The sequence below is a fragment of the Pipistrellus kuhlii genome, unplaced genomic scaffold (genome assembly GCF_014108245.1).
Source record: "Pipistrellus kuhlii isolate mPipKuh1 unplaced genomic scaffold, mPipKuh1.p scaffold_m20_p_5, whole genome shotgun sequence".
Classification (NCBI taxonomy): Eukaryota; Metazoa; Chordata; class Mammalia; order Chiroptera; family Vespertilionidae; genus Pipistrellus; species Pipistrellus kuhlii.
Genome location: NW_023425551.1, coordinates 41,287,599 through 41,303,342, shown reverse-complemented (window position 1 = coordinate 41,303,342; position 15,744 = coordinate 41,287,599). Strand labels below are relative to the sequence as shown.

The following is a 15,744-nucleotide window of genomic DNA, read 5'->3' as shown; positions in this document are numbered from 1 at the left end:
TCCATTTGCATTAAAGTATAGTCCTACCAGGTTCGAAATCAGCAATGAGGGAACACTACCCCTAACCAATCCTACTGGCTTTCATAAAGTGCTGCTCTTTAGCTTTTTTCAATTTGATATCATTTTTGGATGTAGCTAAATGCCAGATACCCCGATAAACATATACTCTACCAGCTGGATCTCAATCTGCTCAACTAAACATTTTCACACCAAATCTGTGTGAAAAGCTATATTTTCAAAGACAGTTATCTACAACTGAAATATTAAAAGCTTAACTGCAGGAGTCCTTCCTCTTACATACTTCGCATGCATTTAATGACAAATACAAAACCACCTCCAAGTGTTATCAGTGTTCTGCTTGCTCTGTTTTTGCCAAAAGTTATCTTTGGCCATTAATACAGAGGCAGACGAAGTTTTTGAGCATGAGAAATATTTTTGACATTTTTATAGAAGTATTGCTAGAATCTTTTCATGCTTAGGGGGTAAAAAAACCCCTATAAAATTAATAGAAATAATGTTTGTTTGTTTTTAATCTGCATTGGTTGTCCTGAGATAACTTTATTTGCCTATATGTGAACTTATTACTAAGTAATATACTTAAAAATGATTCAGAAACATTTTAATTGAGCCTCAGTTATGCTGAGTAAAAAAAAAAAAAAAAATTCTACCTGAAAATCAAATTAATCTAAGATGGTTCTAAAGAATACTACATAAACCTTAGTGGCTAACATATTTTAGCTGGGGGAAGATTCATCTATAAACTATTATTAGATTTTAGGGAATACAAAGCAGATGAAAGACAAAGTGTAAAAATATAGCAGTATTGTCAATGAGGCAAAAAAGAATCACATAACTCATAGAATATATTAGTGGAAACTCACACAATATAATAGGAAAAACTTGGAAACAGGAAACCGTATACTTTCAGAACTGTGTACACCTCTTTTAGATAAATTAATGGCCACGCTTTAAAAATGTCTGTGTGAGTGTGTGTGTGTGTGTGTGTGTGTGTGTGTGTATGTGTGTGTTGGGATACATAAGAAGGGTCAAGAAAAGAATCAAGAATGATTTCAAGCCGAAACTGGTTTGGCTCAAGTGGATAGAGCGTCAGCCTGCGGACTGAACAGTTCCAGGTTCGATTCTGGTACCTGGATGTACCTTGGTTGCGGGCACATCCCCAGTAGGGGGTGTGCAAGAGGCGGCTGATCGATGATTCTCTCTCATTGATGTTTCTAACTCTCTATCCCTCTCTCTTCCTCTCTGTAACAAATCAATAATATATATATATATATATATATATATATATATATATATATATATATATTTTTTTTTTTTTTTTTTTTAAAGAGTAATTTCAAGATATACACAGAGAAATAGAAATCTACATTTCTTAGAACCCAGGCAAGAAAACTTAAAGTATTCAGAACTTTGATATTTCTTTCAAATCAAGTCCTTGGGCAGAAAGCAGCAGGAAATGCTTGCCTGCTCATTGCACAAGTAGAGAGGTTCGTTATTTTGTTTTTTGTTATAAGAGGGGAGAGGGGTAGATATAAACCCTGTATCCATATATTCCCCCCTCATTATTCTATTCTCTACTTATTAATAACAATCCTTACACATTATCTCTAATAAATATGCCCTTTCCAAGACTGAGATTATGTAGGATTTAACTTTCATCTCTGAACTTCCCCTAAGGAGAAAAACAAAAGATCTCAATCACAATGCAGACAATTACCTACCTTGTAGACCAAAATTTATTTTAAGCATCTACCAGCAGAAACAATTAGAATCACTAAGTATAATATATGTACATAGGAAAATACAATACGTGCAAAAATATAGCTCAATTCAAATCCTAAATTCTAAATGGGAGACCAATGGAATTTAGAAAGAACTAGTCGTAAGTGGCTTGTGTTTCACAGAACTGTTAACAGTATGCTACTACATATATATTGTTTTAATAATCAAAACTCTTTAAGTGAAAAACTCTTCACCCATCCTTCTAAAAGACATGTGTGCCCCTTTATCAAAACAAATGACAAGGCTTCTTCTGCTGCAAGATATATAGGCCAAAACAGTAATGAATACTTGACTCAAAATAAATTTGTGCTAGAATCAATTATCTAAAAAAGATTCCATAATACGAGCTCTGTTTAAAATGGTAAAAATTAGGATACAACATCCTCCTAAAGCACACTACTTTCCACTCTTCACACCTAGTCTTGATTTTGCCAAAATATACCTAGCTAGAGTACCCAGGTAAAAAATAAAAGGTACAAATGGTAAAGAACATTCATAAAAGATCTCAACAAAATGAGTTACCACTTTCCTTAATATCCAAAAAGGTATACATTTAAAAATTGCAATAAAAAAGAGAAAAGAAACTTTTTTGAATACACTGGTATGTTTTATATTTACTCAGATATGCTTTGCAGAATCTGAATATATTTAATTGGCTAAAAAAAAGGACGCTGAATCACAGAAATATCAATGAAGAAAATTTGCTTAATTCAAGCACTTGCCAAGAAAAATGGTTATCATCAAACACACGAGATTAAATAATTATCTGTTTTCTTTGCTGGCTCAAGATAGATGTAGATCTGATGTCTGCGATTAGTGAAAAAATGACATAACATTTTGTCTTTGCCATCAGCAAGATCCATCAAGGATTCAAGAACAAAGATTCTGGATTTATAAACTGCCTGATGTCTTCACCAAGCATTAGCCATATAGCAGATAATTCTATTCATAGACTAAGAACATGTAATGAATCTCTCATAAGAACTTAAAAATAACCTCCCAGTGAAAGTGCAAGGGAAGAGATTGATATTGATCTCCCCCAATAACCAGGGTTCTGTGAGACACTATGACCATTTCATCACCAAATCCCTCACTCTCAGCAAACTACCTGACAGTGAACACTCAATAAAAGTTTGTTTAAAAAAATGAGTAAAAACATAACCTGAATATCAATAAAACATTTCCCCAATATTCAGTGTCATTTAGCAATGTGTGAAAGTGATCCTAAATGATTTTAATATGGGTATTAAATATCTAACGAATGCTATACCTTGAACTTAGAAGGAAGGCTGACTCTCCTGTAATCTAAAATTCCCCATTGGTGATGATTTCTAGTAATTTGCTGAAAATTATAAGCAGCAGCAGATACAGAGAGCAATTTTTAAAACTGAGAAATCATTGTTCCTCGAATTTTGAAAGTAAGATTATAGTCTCTTCTTCCTTCACTTTTAGTGCGCGAGTTTCCTGTTACCGTGGGAATACACGGAGACCTGGGATCTCATCACTGCGTATCACAGTCTGGGACTGAAATTCTTCAGTCTACCCCACGAACACAGAAATCCTGTCTTCCTTGCATTCCACCTGACCTCCAGTGTGTTTGCAGTGTTTGACGCCTCATAGGCATGTGCTATTTATTGAATAAACAAGCAAATGGAAGGAAAACAACAGACACATTATAACTAAAACCTTCTACACATGAACCTCATAGTTTTGTGAAGATTCATGCAACTATTACTAGATTTTTCCAAGTAAGCTTGACCCATCCTTTTAACTGGCTTTCATATGATATGATTGTGAGTCACTTCGCAAAGGTGCAGAATACTCTGAGGTGGAGGTGACAAGTGAGAGCATAGTGGAGCGCCAGCCACCCTTTGCCTAAAGGTCCGTGAGATCTGAGAAACGAGATGTTCTGATGGGAGTTCATCTTATCCAAAGTGCAGCTCCCACTCCTCCCCTGGTGGGCTATTCTCATTTGTTGAACACGGATCACTGCCTGCTCCCTGAAGCACTTTCTGTGTTTTCCCGGCATTAACCTGAATGTTCCTCCTATCTCAGTGGCTGTTCATTCTCCACCACTTTTTCTAATTGTTCTTCATCACCCAGCGTCCTCACACTCAGAGCTAAACCCTCTTTTCAAATGCCAGCTGTACTAATTCTATTACCTCATTTAGTTTCATAATTTTAATTTCCCTATCTATACTGATCATGCCAGGTTTATAGCCCTAGCCCAGACTTCGCACAGGAACTCCAGAGTTGTATACCCAATGAGAAGCAATTCCAGACATCTTACACTAAGCATCTGAAAGACTGAGGTCCTAAAGTGAGATGCAATCCTGACCCCCTGCACATTTGCTGTTCCTGGAAATAGCCTTTCCCTGTTGTATTCTCATGACACAGATATGTCACTGAAATTAACCAAGAAATAAAATGTACAATAAATCCAACTATGTGTAAAACACACACACACACACACACACACACACACACACACACACACACACACCAGCCTGTCCCCCGGTTCACCTTTTCAGTTGCTCAGGCTAAAACCCTCAGAGGCACTCTTGGTCTCGCTTTTTCTCTCATATCTCACATTCCAGCTAATCTTGTTGATTCTATATTCAAAATGCATCCAGACTCTGACCACCCCTCTTCCCATCCCCTTGCTAAGAGTCCACACAAGCCAACTCCATTCTCTTCTAGAATACTGCAGTAGGCACCCAACGTAATCTCCTGCCCCAAAGCCATCATTGAGTCCCTCAGATCTATTCTTAATGTAGCAGCCAAACAATATAGACAACCAATGGACACAAAACTATGGGGAGGGAGGGTATGGATGGGGGGGCAATGTTAAAATATGTACACAGATAATAATTAAAAATAAATAAATTAAAATTAAAATTAAAATGTCAAAAAAAAAAAATGGGAGTAGGTGGATGTCACCCCTCTGTTCAAATCCCCGACGGCCTTCCAGCTCCATCTAAAGCCAGCGGTTATAATGACCTACTAGGACAACACAATATCCTCCGACCTCATCAACACCCCGGACTCTTCCACTCTCTTCAATCCCTCCTCATCAGCTTCACCCACCTCTCCACAGAACACACCCAATGTGTGCTTTCCTCAGGATCTTGCACACCCTGCACCTCTGACCAGCACACTGTTCCTTCTGTTGGTTTTGCTTTTTTAGACTCAGGCTTTTCTTCAATTGTCATCTTCTCAACGAAGCCTTCTCTGACGACCTTTGAAAACCTGCAACACCTCTGAGACTCTGCTCATGCCTTTCCTACCCTGTTTATGTGGACAGCACCATCTAATTTTTAAATGTTCTATACATTTAATATATGTTTGTGTGTCCTACCCTGTGTATGTAATTCCCACTAAAAGATAAGGGCAGATTTTTTGTGTGTGTCTACTGCATTTTCTCAGAACCAAAAACAATGCATAGCATTGGTGAATGCTGAATAAAGACTTTTGAATGATAAAAAATGAAAGTTTTAAGAGAAATCATTCACTACTGAATTTTCACCAGTGGGAGAGAATGTTGTTGTGATGGAACCCATCCCTTCCTAGAAGTACACAGTATGTCACACTTTATTGATTCCCCCCACTCAAAACAGAGGTAGCTGGTCTTAGACAGCATCATTATCATTGGATAACAAGATTTTGCCTAGGACATCGGTTCCTGCAGTATAGCAGCTTTAAAGCATAAGAGGGTCACTGTCCCCTCTGGGCAATAATACATTCTCACTATGAGGATTCTCATGGAATCAGAGAATCCTCAGGAAACAGAGTGTGTTTCTCAAATTCTGAATGAGACATGGGCCATGATCCACATACTCAATGCCTCCCTCTAGGCACACAACCTCGTCAGAGGAGGCAGATTTCCTGGGGACACAGGAGTGCAAGATGGCATTGTCTCCTTAAGCAGAGGACACACGCACCATGGTTAAAATAATGCTTTCACTAAACAACAAAACAGGCAAAGTTCTAAGTTCCTAATTAAAGATCAAATTAAGAAAGCAAGAGAAAAGGTGACCCATTTTGTAGAACAAATGAACTAAAACTGCATTATAAAAATCCCTGTTTATCTTTCCTGATCAAAACCAATGTGTAGTGAGGACACCGTACTTGTGAAAGTCTCCTTGGATCTTGCGCACAGATCACTTCCTCTTTATCCCACACAACTCCCACTCCTCATGGAACTGAGGTTAATAAAGTGATGTGTTTTTTTTTTGTTAGGATTAACTTTTAATTTTGTCTCAATTTGAAATTTTATATTTTAGTATCAGTTACACTGAATAAATATCTTCTTTCCTCAGATACGTATAATGATGTAATTAATATGTAAGATGTGTAACTACAGAGTGTGTTTCTCAAATTCTGAATGAGACGTGGGCCATAAAACATTTATCATTCATCTTTTAAGCAAAATAACTAAAATTTTAAATTGCTGATCATTAGTAGTTTTTATTTCAGACATAAAAGTTTGAAAACTTTTATCGAGTAACATCTAAGCCAGACCAAAAGCAATATAAATGCAAATATGAATATAAGATTGTCATTTTTAGTCACACTAATACAGCAATATCATATGGTTCAAGAGATCTTCAGGAATGTTACTCACCTAATAAAAAATGTGAGTGCCATACCATGAATTATGAACTCTGATATATTTGAATTTTTTTCATGTACTTTTTCAACATAGCTATTCTTTGTAGAATTTTTAAAATAAGGGGACACTTCCCAAAATGTACATTGCATCCATTAGAAAGTATGGCTGAGGTTAAATAAATGTAGTGACTTGCTGGATTTTCTCAAATATTTTTATTTACTTATTTTTTAGAGTTGAGGGTGAAGAAAAGAGAGAAACATCAAAGTGAGCACGACAGATCGATTTGTTGCCTCCTGCGCCCACCATGACAGGGCCTGGTGGGGATCGAGCCTACAACCAAAGTACATGCCTTTACCAGCAATTAAACCAGTGACCCTCAATACAAGGACCAATACTTTAACCACGGAAAACACTGGCCAGGGATCAAATATGTTTGATAACTATCTGTATAAAATAATCTTTCTTTATGCAAGGTCTACTTCATACAATGAGAATGAGGCACAACCAGGAAGTAAAACCAAGTCAACATGCTACCCTCTTTCTAGTACTTAACAGTTTAAGAGCAATAATAATAATTAAAAAAATAATAAAATAAAATAAAAATAAAACAAAGATTCATGCTTGGAGCAGAAGACACTAAGCAATAATATTGAATTAAATTACAATCATACCTCAGGTATATTTAGGGATTGGTTCTAAACCACTGGAAAAAAATGAGTATTGTAATAAAGCAAGACATAATAATTTTGCTTGTGGAAGGTCTTGCCTTCAATTTGTAAAAAACACATCCTTAAAGTGCAATAAAGTGAAGCTCAATAAAGTGAGGTCTGCCTTATATTACAATGTAAATTCTCATCTAAAATATAATCAGACCTATCACTTTATATTGGTCAAAAGAGAAAACTATGCTTTGGGGGAATGAAAATAAAATATCACAGTGAGTAAGATGAGAGATTACTAAAGGAAATTGGAATATGCTATGTTACACAATGTTAAGCATACCCATTAAAATTATTTTTGAAACAGTGCATAAAGTGGTAATCATAGTAAGAAGGTGACTCTATTTGAAGGCAAACAATTTTATTTCTTCTCTTCTTTGTTAACTTGGGCATCAGTGGACCTGGTGGGAGCCGAGGTATGGGAATTAATTAAACACAAAATAAATAAAAATGAATAAGTCTTCTTGAGAAAATTAATCCTATCTAATAAAAGAGTAATATGCAAATTGGCCATCACTATAACACACAAGATGGTTGCACCCAGGTGGTCAAAGATGGCTGCCTCCATGAGGACACAAGATGGCCACCACAAGATGTCCAGCAGGGGAGGAGAGTGGGGGGCAACCAGGCCTGCAGGGGAGGGCAGTTGGAGGGAACCAGTACTGCAAGAGAAAACAGTTGGGGGGGACTCAGGCCTGCAGGGCAGGGCCATTGGGGGGTAAAAGGCCTGCAGGGAAGGCCAGTTGGGGGTGACCAGGCCTGCTGGGGAGGACAGTTAGGGGCAATTGGGATGGCAGGGGAGTTTATAAGGGTGATCAGGCTGGCAGGCAGGTAAGCAGTTGGGAGCCAGCAGTCCTGGATTGTGAGAGGGATGTTTGACTGCCCTCAAGAAGTCTCAGATTGGAGAGAGTGCAGGCTGAGCTGAATGACACCCCTCCCTCCCACACACACAAATTTCATGCACCGGGTCTCTAGTAAGGTAATAATAATGTCTTATCCTCACTCTGATAAGTTACATTTCTGCTAATTCTGGCTATAACTAAAATGATCAGTTATTTATAGAATGTGAACTTTAAGTATTTGTAATCATTAATCTGATATAAACTTTTATAATAGTGGAAAATTCTATTTCTCTATTTGCTAGCTGGCTTATATTTTAATTATAAGCAGTTTCTACATAGGAACTCAACTACAAATTTAATAAAATTTAATTTTTGTGCTGCATAGTAATATATCTGTGCAAGGCAAAAGTGAGAAAGTTTTTATAAATACGCAGGTTTTGTTCACATTCAAATCATACACCTTAAATTCTGAAGGCAAACACTGGAGATATTTGTTTAAATACCTTAAATTCCCAATATAATAAAGTGAAAATATTATTCAGTTATATTTTTGAATTTTCAAGTAAACTGATTCAATCAATAATATAAGTTGACAAAGTTCAAAAGTAAATAAACTGTTGAAAGTGTTTATTTACAAAGGGTTGGCTCAAATTCATTAAAATAATAAAATAATTTCATATTTGTATTTATGTTAATTAATACATTTTTACATAATTCTCTAACTTACATATACTATACCTCCAATTTGAAATACTTTCCAATTATTAGAGAGCAAATCTACCATTTAATGTTAGGAAAAAATGTCCAAAGAAGCATGTCAGATGCTATCATTGCTCCTACTCTGGAATCCTGGATAGAGAGAGACCGACATAGGAGGCATCTTTTCTCTTTATAACCTGGCAAAGAGGCAGAGATTTTATCCTCTTTATCCAAAGCAAAATGGATAATGTTTAATTGTAATTTATATGTTTTCAAAGCACACTTAAGGTAGTATCATAAAAGAGAGAAAAGTGATATAGTTCACATAGTGTTGGAGTACCAAAACGTTTAAGCCTTTCAACTTCTGTAAGGCCATTTAAAATAAGGAAAAATTAATAACAGCCGCCATATAACTTTGTTTACAACATTGTCCTTGCTTTTTAGGGTTGCCCAGAGGAACATTCCTTACCCTCACTTCACCGACTTTATCATCGGTAAACCAGGCAAGTCCAAGGCACACAGGACGGTTACAGATTCTACCATTTGCCACGTGTTACAAACTGCTCTGACACAGCGTGTCCTTCCCTTTGAAAACATAGTGGGTCATTAAATGTACAGCTAGACACAGCCTTTTAGACCTTGTAAAAAAAAAAAAGGGGTGGGGGGGAGAAAACAGTTTTCCCCCAAATCAAATTCCTCACCAGCTACTGCTTACGCAGCTGAAAGCAACCTCTTGCTTTGAATGGCATCCTTCTTCAAACTTATCAATTTTACAATAAATCTGAAGGCTGTTCAGATTGATATAAATTGGATGCCCTTTATAATATACAACAGAAAAGAAAAAAGAAAGGAAAAAAAAACAAAAAAACAAGCAGCTTTTATCAGCCAACCTGTTCCTTTGTTTGCTATGGAAAGGGATAGGGGCTGGGAGTCCTTAGGAAAAAGGCATGTGTGAAGTATAAACCAGTAATTAAAAGTGATGGAGGGTGTCACTTTACTGTATTTGGCCGAAGGCACGTTCACCACAGTGAGAATCTTTACGGAAGATATCTTAAACAGCAGAAGAGTGTATTGCCGCTTTGTTTTCAAAACCAGAATTCAAGCCCTGACTTTCTCCCATGGGAGACTGACTCGGAACACTGGAGAAAGATCCTCCAGGATAAGGTTGCTCAATAATGTCAAAGATTACCAGTGATCAAAAGCAAGTTTCCCGTGACTGCACACCATTTCCAAAAGGTCAAAATCACAAGATCTTGTAGTAAGTGGATGTGTTTACACACTGGTTGAATAAGGCTGTAACAAAAGACTCCACTTTTATTCTTCGGAATACAGATGAGAAACTAGACCTGCTTTTCTGTGGGGAGTGCTTTGACCAAAGCTACCCCTTAGAAAAAGCTACCTTTACAAATATAAAATAAGTTTGGACAAGGGCAGCGTTTTATTTAAAAAAAAAATGTTAAAATGTCTAAAGGAAAGGAAATCTGTTTTTTGAAGGGCCTCTAACATCTATTTAAAAAAACAAAAAAAAAAACACTCAATACTTTTGTATAAATGTACTTAGCAGATAATTGAGAGATTTCTGTCAAAGAACTCTATCAGGAAAATAAAATATGCCAATACTTTTCCATATCAAACAGGACTGTATCACAGGCAGGGCTGTTGTTATTCTCACCACTGATCTCAAACCTGCAGCTCTCAGGTGAGAGGTCCCTCAGAGAGAGGAGGGAATGCCACAGGACAAAAAAGCAGCCCCATCCCGGAGGCAAAGCAAAGAATTATCAGGGAACAGCTTGTTCTTTGTTCACCATTTATAGGACTCTTGTGACAATGGGCTAGTGGCTTCCCAGGTAGCATCCTCCTTCCTGTGCCAAGCTGCTCGCCACCAAAACAAATGGGAGGGCAAGAAGGGCAGGAAGAAAAGAGAAAAAGGGAGGGGTGGGGAGAGGGAGGATCAAAAGTAAAGAGCGCTAACATGTCAAACAGCATGAAAGTCTAAACAGGAGGCTCAAGAATATTGTCATGTTGCCATAAATCCCATCAACAACACCCTCCCCCCCAAAAAAGGAGGGGGGGGACAGAAAAATAAAAGGCAAAGGAAACAACTGAGTTACAGGCCAGTCTGGAACTGCTGTCACACACTATTCTGTCCAAAAATAGAAAGCATGTTCCTCTCCCGTCTTTTTTTGTTTTTTCTTGTGTTTTATATCTTTTGGTTTCCCATTTCCTGCCCCCCACAACCCCCACCCCCCTCCGGATAGTTTAAGGTAGACTAAGCAGGGTGTGTGTGCATGAACCGTGTAGTCAAGGGCTCATTTTCTAGCCAACACAGAAAGAACCCAAGGAAAAGTAGAAACCAATCAGAGATACACTGTATGAGGACAATTTTCTGGTACATATTTTAATAAGCTCATATAGAGCGACACAAGGGAATATTCCTGTGACTGCATCACTATTTGCCATATTTGAACCTCAAAATTAAACTTGCTCTCTAAATTAGTATTTCAATAAAACATATTTTTCCTAATACCAGTTTGTCATAAATTTGCTTAGATTTCATTCCCAAATATTAAAATTTTCTCAAAGTTGTAAACTATATCAGAACATTAAATAGTAATAAAAAACAAAGATGGGTCATTTTTTATTCTCTTATTATTTAATGGAGATGCATACTACAATATATCTTAAAAACCTTAACAACTAAAATTATTGACCTTTACAATCTTTTCAATTTATTTATATCAAATCATCCTCTTCCAATTTTCTATTATATTAGTCACAAAATAAAATAAAACATTAAGTCAAGTAGTGGAAAGGCACTGTATTTTGATAGAGTAGTAAAGTATATGTAGCTATAATATTTACTTATATAGCTAGAGAATTAAATTTTATAAAAAATTAAACAAATGTTTTATATAATCCATATCATACACAATTACTTTTGCACTACTTAATTTTTATTTTTTTTTATAAATGGAGGTTTGCTATGGTGATTATTATTTTTAATCCTTTAATGTTAAAAGTATTACATATATTTCCTTCTTTCCCCCGTTGTTCCCTCTGCACTACTTAATTTTTTCAAAAAAAGAGATAAAATAAAACTAATATTTACCATCATTTTCTAAAAGTATAACAATATGAAAACTAATTTATTGTGAGATAGTGCCTTAAAAATTCAAAGTTAATTTTAAGACATATATACCTTTTGTTAATTCCTGGAATTCCCTGAATTATGATGATTTTGGCCAGAAATAGGTTTATAGAAATGCCTGTATTTTTGTGGTCCTGATTATTGAGGCTACATTTTGTGAGAATTAAGCCAACTTTAAGTTGTAGTACAAGCATTCATTTGCTAATTTTACTAAGATTGTGCTTTGTCAAGTAAGTTTATAGAAAGCTGATCAAAACTCCATTCTATTACATCAACACCACCCTCTGAAAACTGCAAAGTGTTTTTATTTTATAATACACTGTTCATGTATTGCTTCATATAATACTGTTTTAACAGTAAAACACAGAGATTACACTACTTGCCCACGATCAAAAAGAAACTTGGTAACCTGAACTGAAACATTTTGATTTGAAATCCAGAGTTCTCAGTCCAACTTGTCTGATATGTCTTTTAAGTCTATTTTTCTCTATATACACTTTTATAGAGAAACTTTTATTTTGATGTAGGTTAGTAATCTGCTCAGCTCAATATGTTTATTGACTACATAAACAGACTAAGCAATATATATTTTTGGTAAGTCAATACATAGAGAAAAATCTACATCTAACAATATAGAGAAGCAAAATTACTCAAATGAAATGTTTTTAGTTAACAAATACTCCTGTTTTTTAAAAATTAGATCCTATTGATTCACTATAAGATTTTATTCAATAGTCTCTCTTATTTAAGCCTCAATTCCTTTATTTGTACACATTAAGTTATTTATATTTATTGTACTCACAACTCAAAATGGTATAACAGGGAACAAATACCATTTACTGAAAACATAAACTCTCATGATCCAGAAGTGCCAAAAAGAAACTAAATGGTAGGGACAGATGTAAAAAGGCCATAAATTGTTTGGTTGGATATTAATATTTAGAGGAAATTTACCTAACTACTTAAGAGATACTCTATACCAAACTATTAGGGGCAATATACGTCAATAGTATATTCATAGAGGAAATAATTTCTTTAAAATTTATAACACGTATTCATACCTATCCATACATAATATATACATCTGGGTGTGCATGTCTGTATGTGTATACATATGTGTGCATGCACACACTTTATTGAGGAATTTACAATAATGAAACATTCATAATGAATCTTCCAGAACAAGTTAAATCCTGAGTTAAACTGTCTTATAGCTTATAAGCAATTAGTATGAACATATATAATCAAAATAATATTGAACCAAATTATTACATATCCATTCCAAAAATATCATGAATGGTAAAATATGTTTATTCTTGCAATTAAATAGCTATGATAAAAACCCAGGAGATTCATTTCTAAAGGACAAGGGAAACATTTAGATAAAGAAATACTATTTGATTTTTAGAAAGTAAGGTTAAAAGGTTTATGAATTCATATTTATCATAGATCACATTAAAGGTATTCAATTATTTTCATAAAAAAACAAAGAGTCAAATTGTAGCTACACATTAAGATATATATTTTTAAATAAACTTAAATTTTAGCTGTGTAGAATTCTGGTTTGACAATGAAATACTTCTAACATCATGACCTATGACTTTGTAGAGAGGTACAGGGCTGGGCTTTGTGAAAGAGGTAAGGGCTAGAAATTAAGACTTATGGAGTTAATTATATAGTACTGTTAATAGAAACTGAAAAAGTAGTTAGTATGATATCTTTTCCTCAGTACCATCAGTACAAATTTTTCACAAGATCTTACTGTGTAAACATTATAACCTATTTGGTCTACTACAGACTGATTTCCTTCTGCTAACCAGGCAATCTTCGGCTTAAAATGTTGTCAGACATCACCTTCAAACAGACAGCCAATGAATTGATATTATATTTAAATTTGATTTTCAAGGAGCTCATTTTTTCCCCAAATGTCTTTAGAGTAAAACACTATATAAACTATAAACATAACTTCTAAATTAGAAAATTATAAATCACTTATTTAATGTGCTCATTAAATTATAAAACAATACTATAACAGAAGGGCAAATTATATATTTTAGAATTATTGCATATATAGGTGTGTAAACTAAGTTGGTAATACCATTGAACTTTGACATCAATCAGTATAAGGAAGAAAGGAATTAATATCATCAAAACAAAAAGACAGGGAAAACATAAAAAGTGAGATATCTTTCGATTCAAAATTAAGAAAATTATAGAAAACAGAATATACTGTAAAGAGCACATTAATTGTAAGTCATTCTAATTTTAACCTAACCAACTTTTAACCTAAAACTTTCAGGTGGTAACTGTGGCAAATTTATATCAGCAGATTGATACAGATGTTAGCTACAGTGAACAATTTAGTACTTATCCACAACATACAAAATGACATGCAGATTGGCTATGCCTAGAAGTGAAGGTACTCCTGATTATAATAATCTATAGGCTTCACTGAATATGGAAGTGTACTTGTGACATCAAATATAATTTAATCACAACATCCAAGAAAAAAAACACACACAACACTTCTAAGTCATGGTTCCAGCATTTGGAAGACCTCAGATCTCTTTCAGGCTCTGCCTGGTTAAAGACCCAAGACCTATTCAAGCACACATAATTCAGGAGGCCTGCCTGCCAGCAATAAAGGCTGAAATTGGATACTTGGTGAGATTAATTACCTAGATAGGGCTTGATAATGCAAGTCAAATGGGAATGTAATTAAAGTGCAACTTCCATGAAAATTATTCATTGCTGATGGATCAGGTGACAGATAAATCAAAAGGCATTTTACAAAAGCCTACAGGTTAACTTGAGGCCAGTTTTTCTTTTTTATAAAACTCTATAATTGCAGGTGTGGAATTTACTCCTGCTGTCCTAATCTCATCATGATCCCATAGGACAAAAAGGTAGATTGTAATGTAACCTCTTAGAAACAGAAGCCAATAGAAAAGCCATTAGGATCATAGTTCCAAACAAAAGGTCAACTAGACTGGAACCAGTTGGCTGGCAGCTTTCAGAAGAAAATATTGCTCTATGTTCTTACTATAATGGGGATTGCAACCATAAAAGAACAAGTGATGAATTAATCAGTTGACTAGTCCCCAGGGTGCAATTCCTGCAGATGAAAGACATGCTGGGGGAATCAAACAGAGTTATAAATTAGATATTAATACATCGAGTGGCGTGCAATATTTCACATCATCATTATCAAATAAAGCCTTCCTGGATGTGCTGTCAATTCTCCACTGTCAATACATTTATTTACAGTCTAAGAATAATAAAAAATACACCGTTTTATAACTGCAGGATAATTTCAGTTACCCAGAGGGATATTAAATCTAATTTCCATGGTGGGTTCTCTTAGGTGGGTTTATTATACATCTAAGGGCAGATAGATGAAACAAAATGCCCAATTAAATGATAGTCATTGAGAAATATGGCTTTACATGTTACTCATTTGCGTGCTGTAACTAATGAACATAGTTTGCTTTTAGTGACCTTTTTAAAGACAATGCTTAACACTGTTCTTGTTTGCAAGAATAGATTAATGCTGAACAGCAAAACCATGCCATCTAGTAAAGGGCTTATGGAATTCACAAAAAAAGGACAATTACTTTCAAGAAAAAATAATAACCTTCTCATAAAAGTTGGGATATTTTTATTATACAGAAATCTAAATAATAACATAAATATGGGATATACTATTAAAAATCCTAAAATAATTATGTAACTATACCCAAAATTTACACTTTATGTTTTATTTAAACTTTAAAAAAAGAAGTCAAATTTCCCTCAATAAATCATCCATCTCAGTATAAAATAAAAATCCTCCAAATTAAAAGACAATCAGAATAATAAAATCTATGTTGCACTAATACCTACCAGCAAGTAAAGGGCCCATCCCAAATGTTCTTACCTATTTCT

At 34.9% G+C, this 15,744-nt stretch overlaps 1 protein-coding gene across 6 annotated transcripts in view; it reads right to left on the bottom strand.

Annotated features, from left to right (window-relative positions):
- The window catches only part of EPHA7 (EPH receptor A7), a 162,599-nt gene that overhangs the window by 72,004 nt on the left and 74,851 nt on the right, over positions 1–15,744 (bottom strand). Inside the window, exon 6 of one of the 6 annotated variants that reach the window (XM_036414854.2) lies at positions 14,007–14,953. The exons of the other annotated variants lie outside the window; for them this stretch is intronic. Coding sequence (XP_036270747.1) covers positions 14,907–14,953 — 47 coding nt within the window. The 3' untranslated portion in view covers positions 14,007–14,906. Of the gene's footprint in view, positions 1–14,006; positions 14,954–15,744 lie in introns of those variants that run through there. 6 annotated transcript variants of the gene reach the window in all.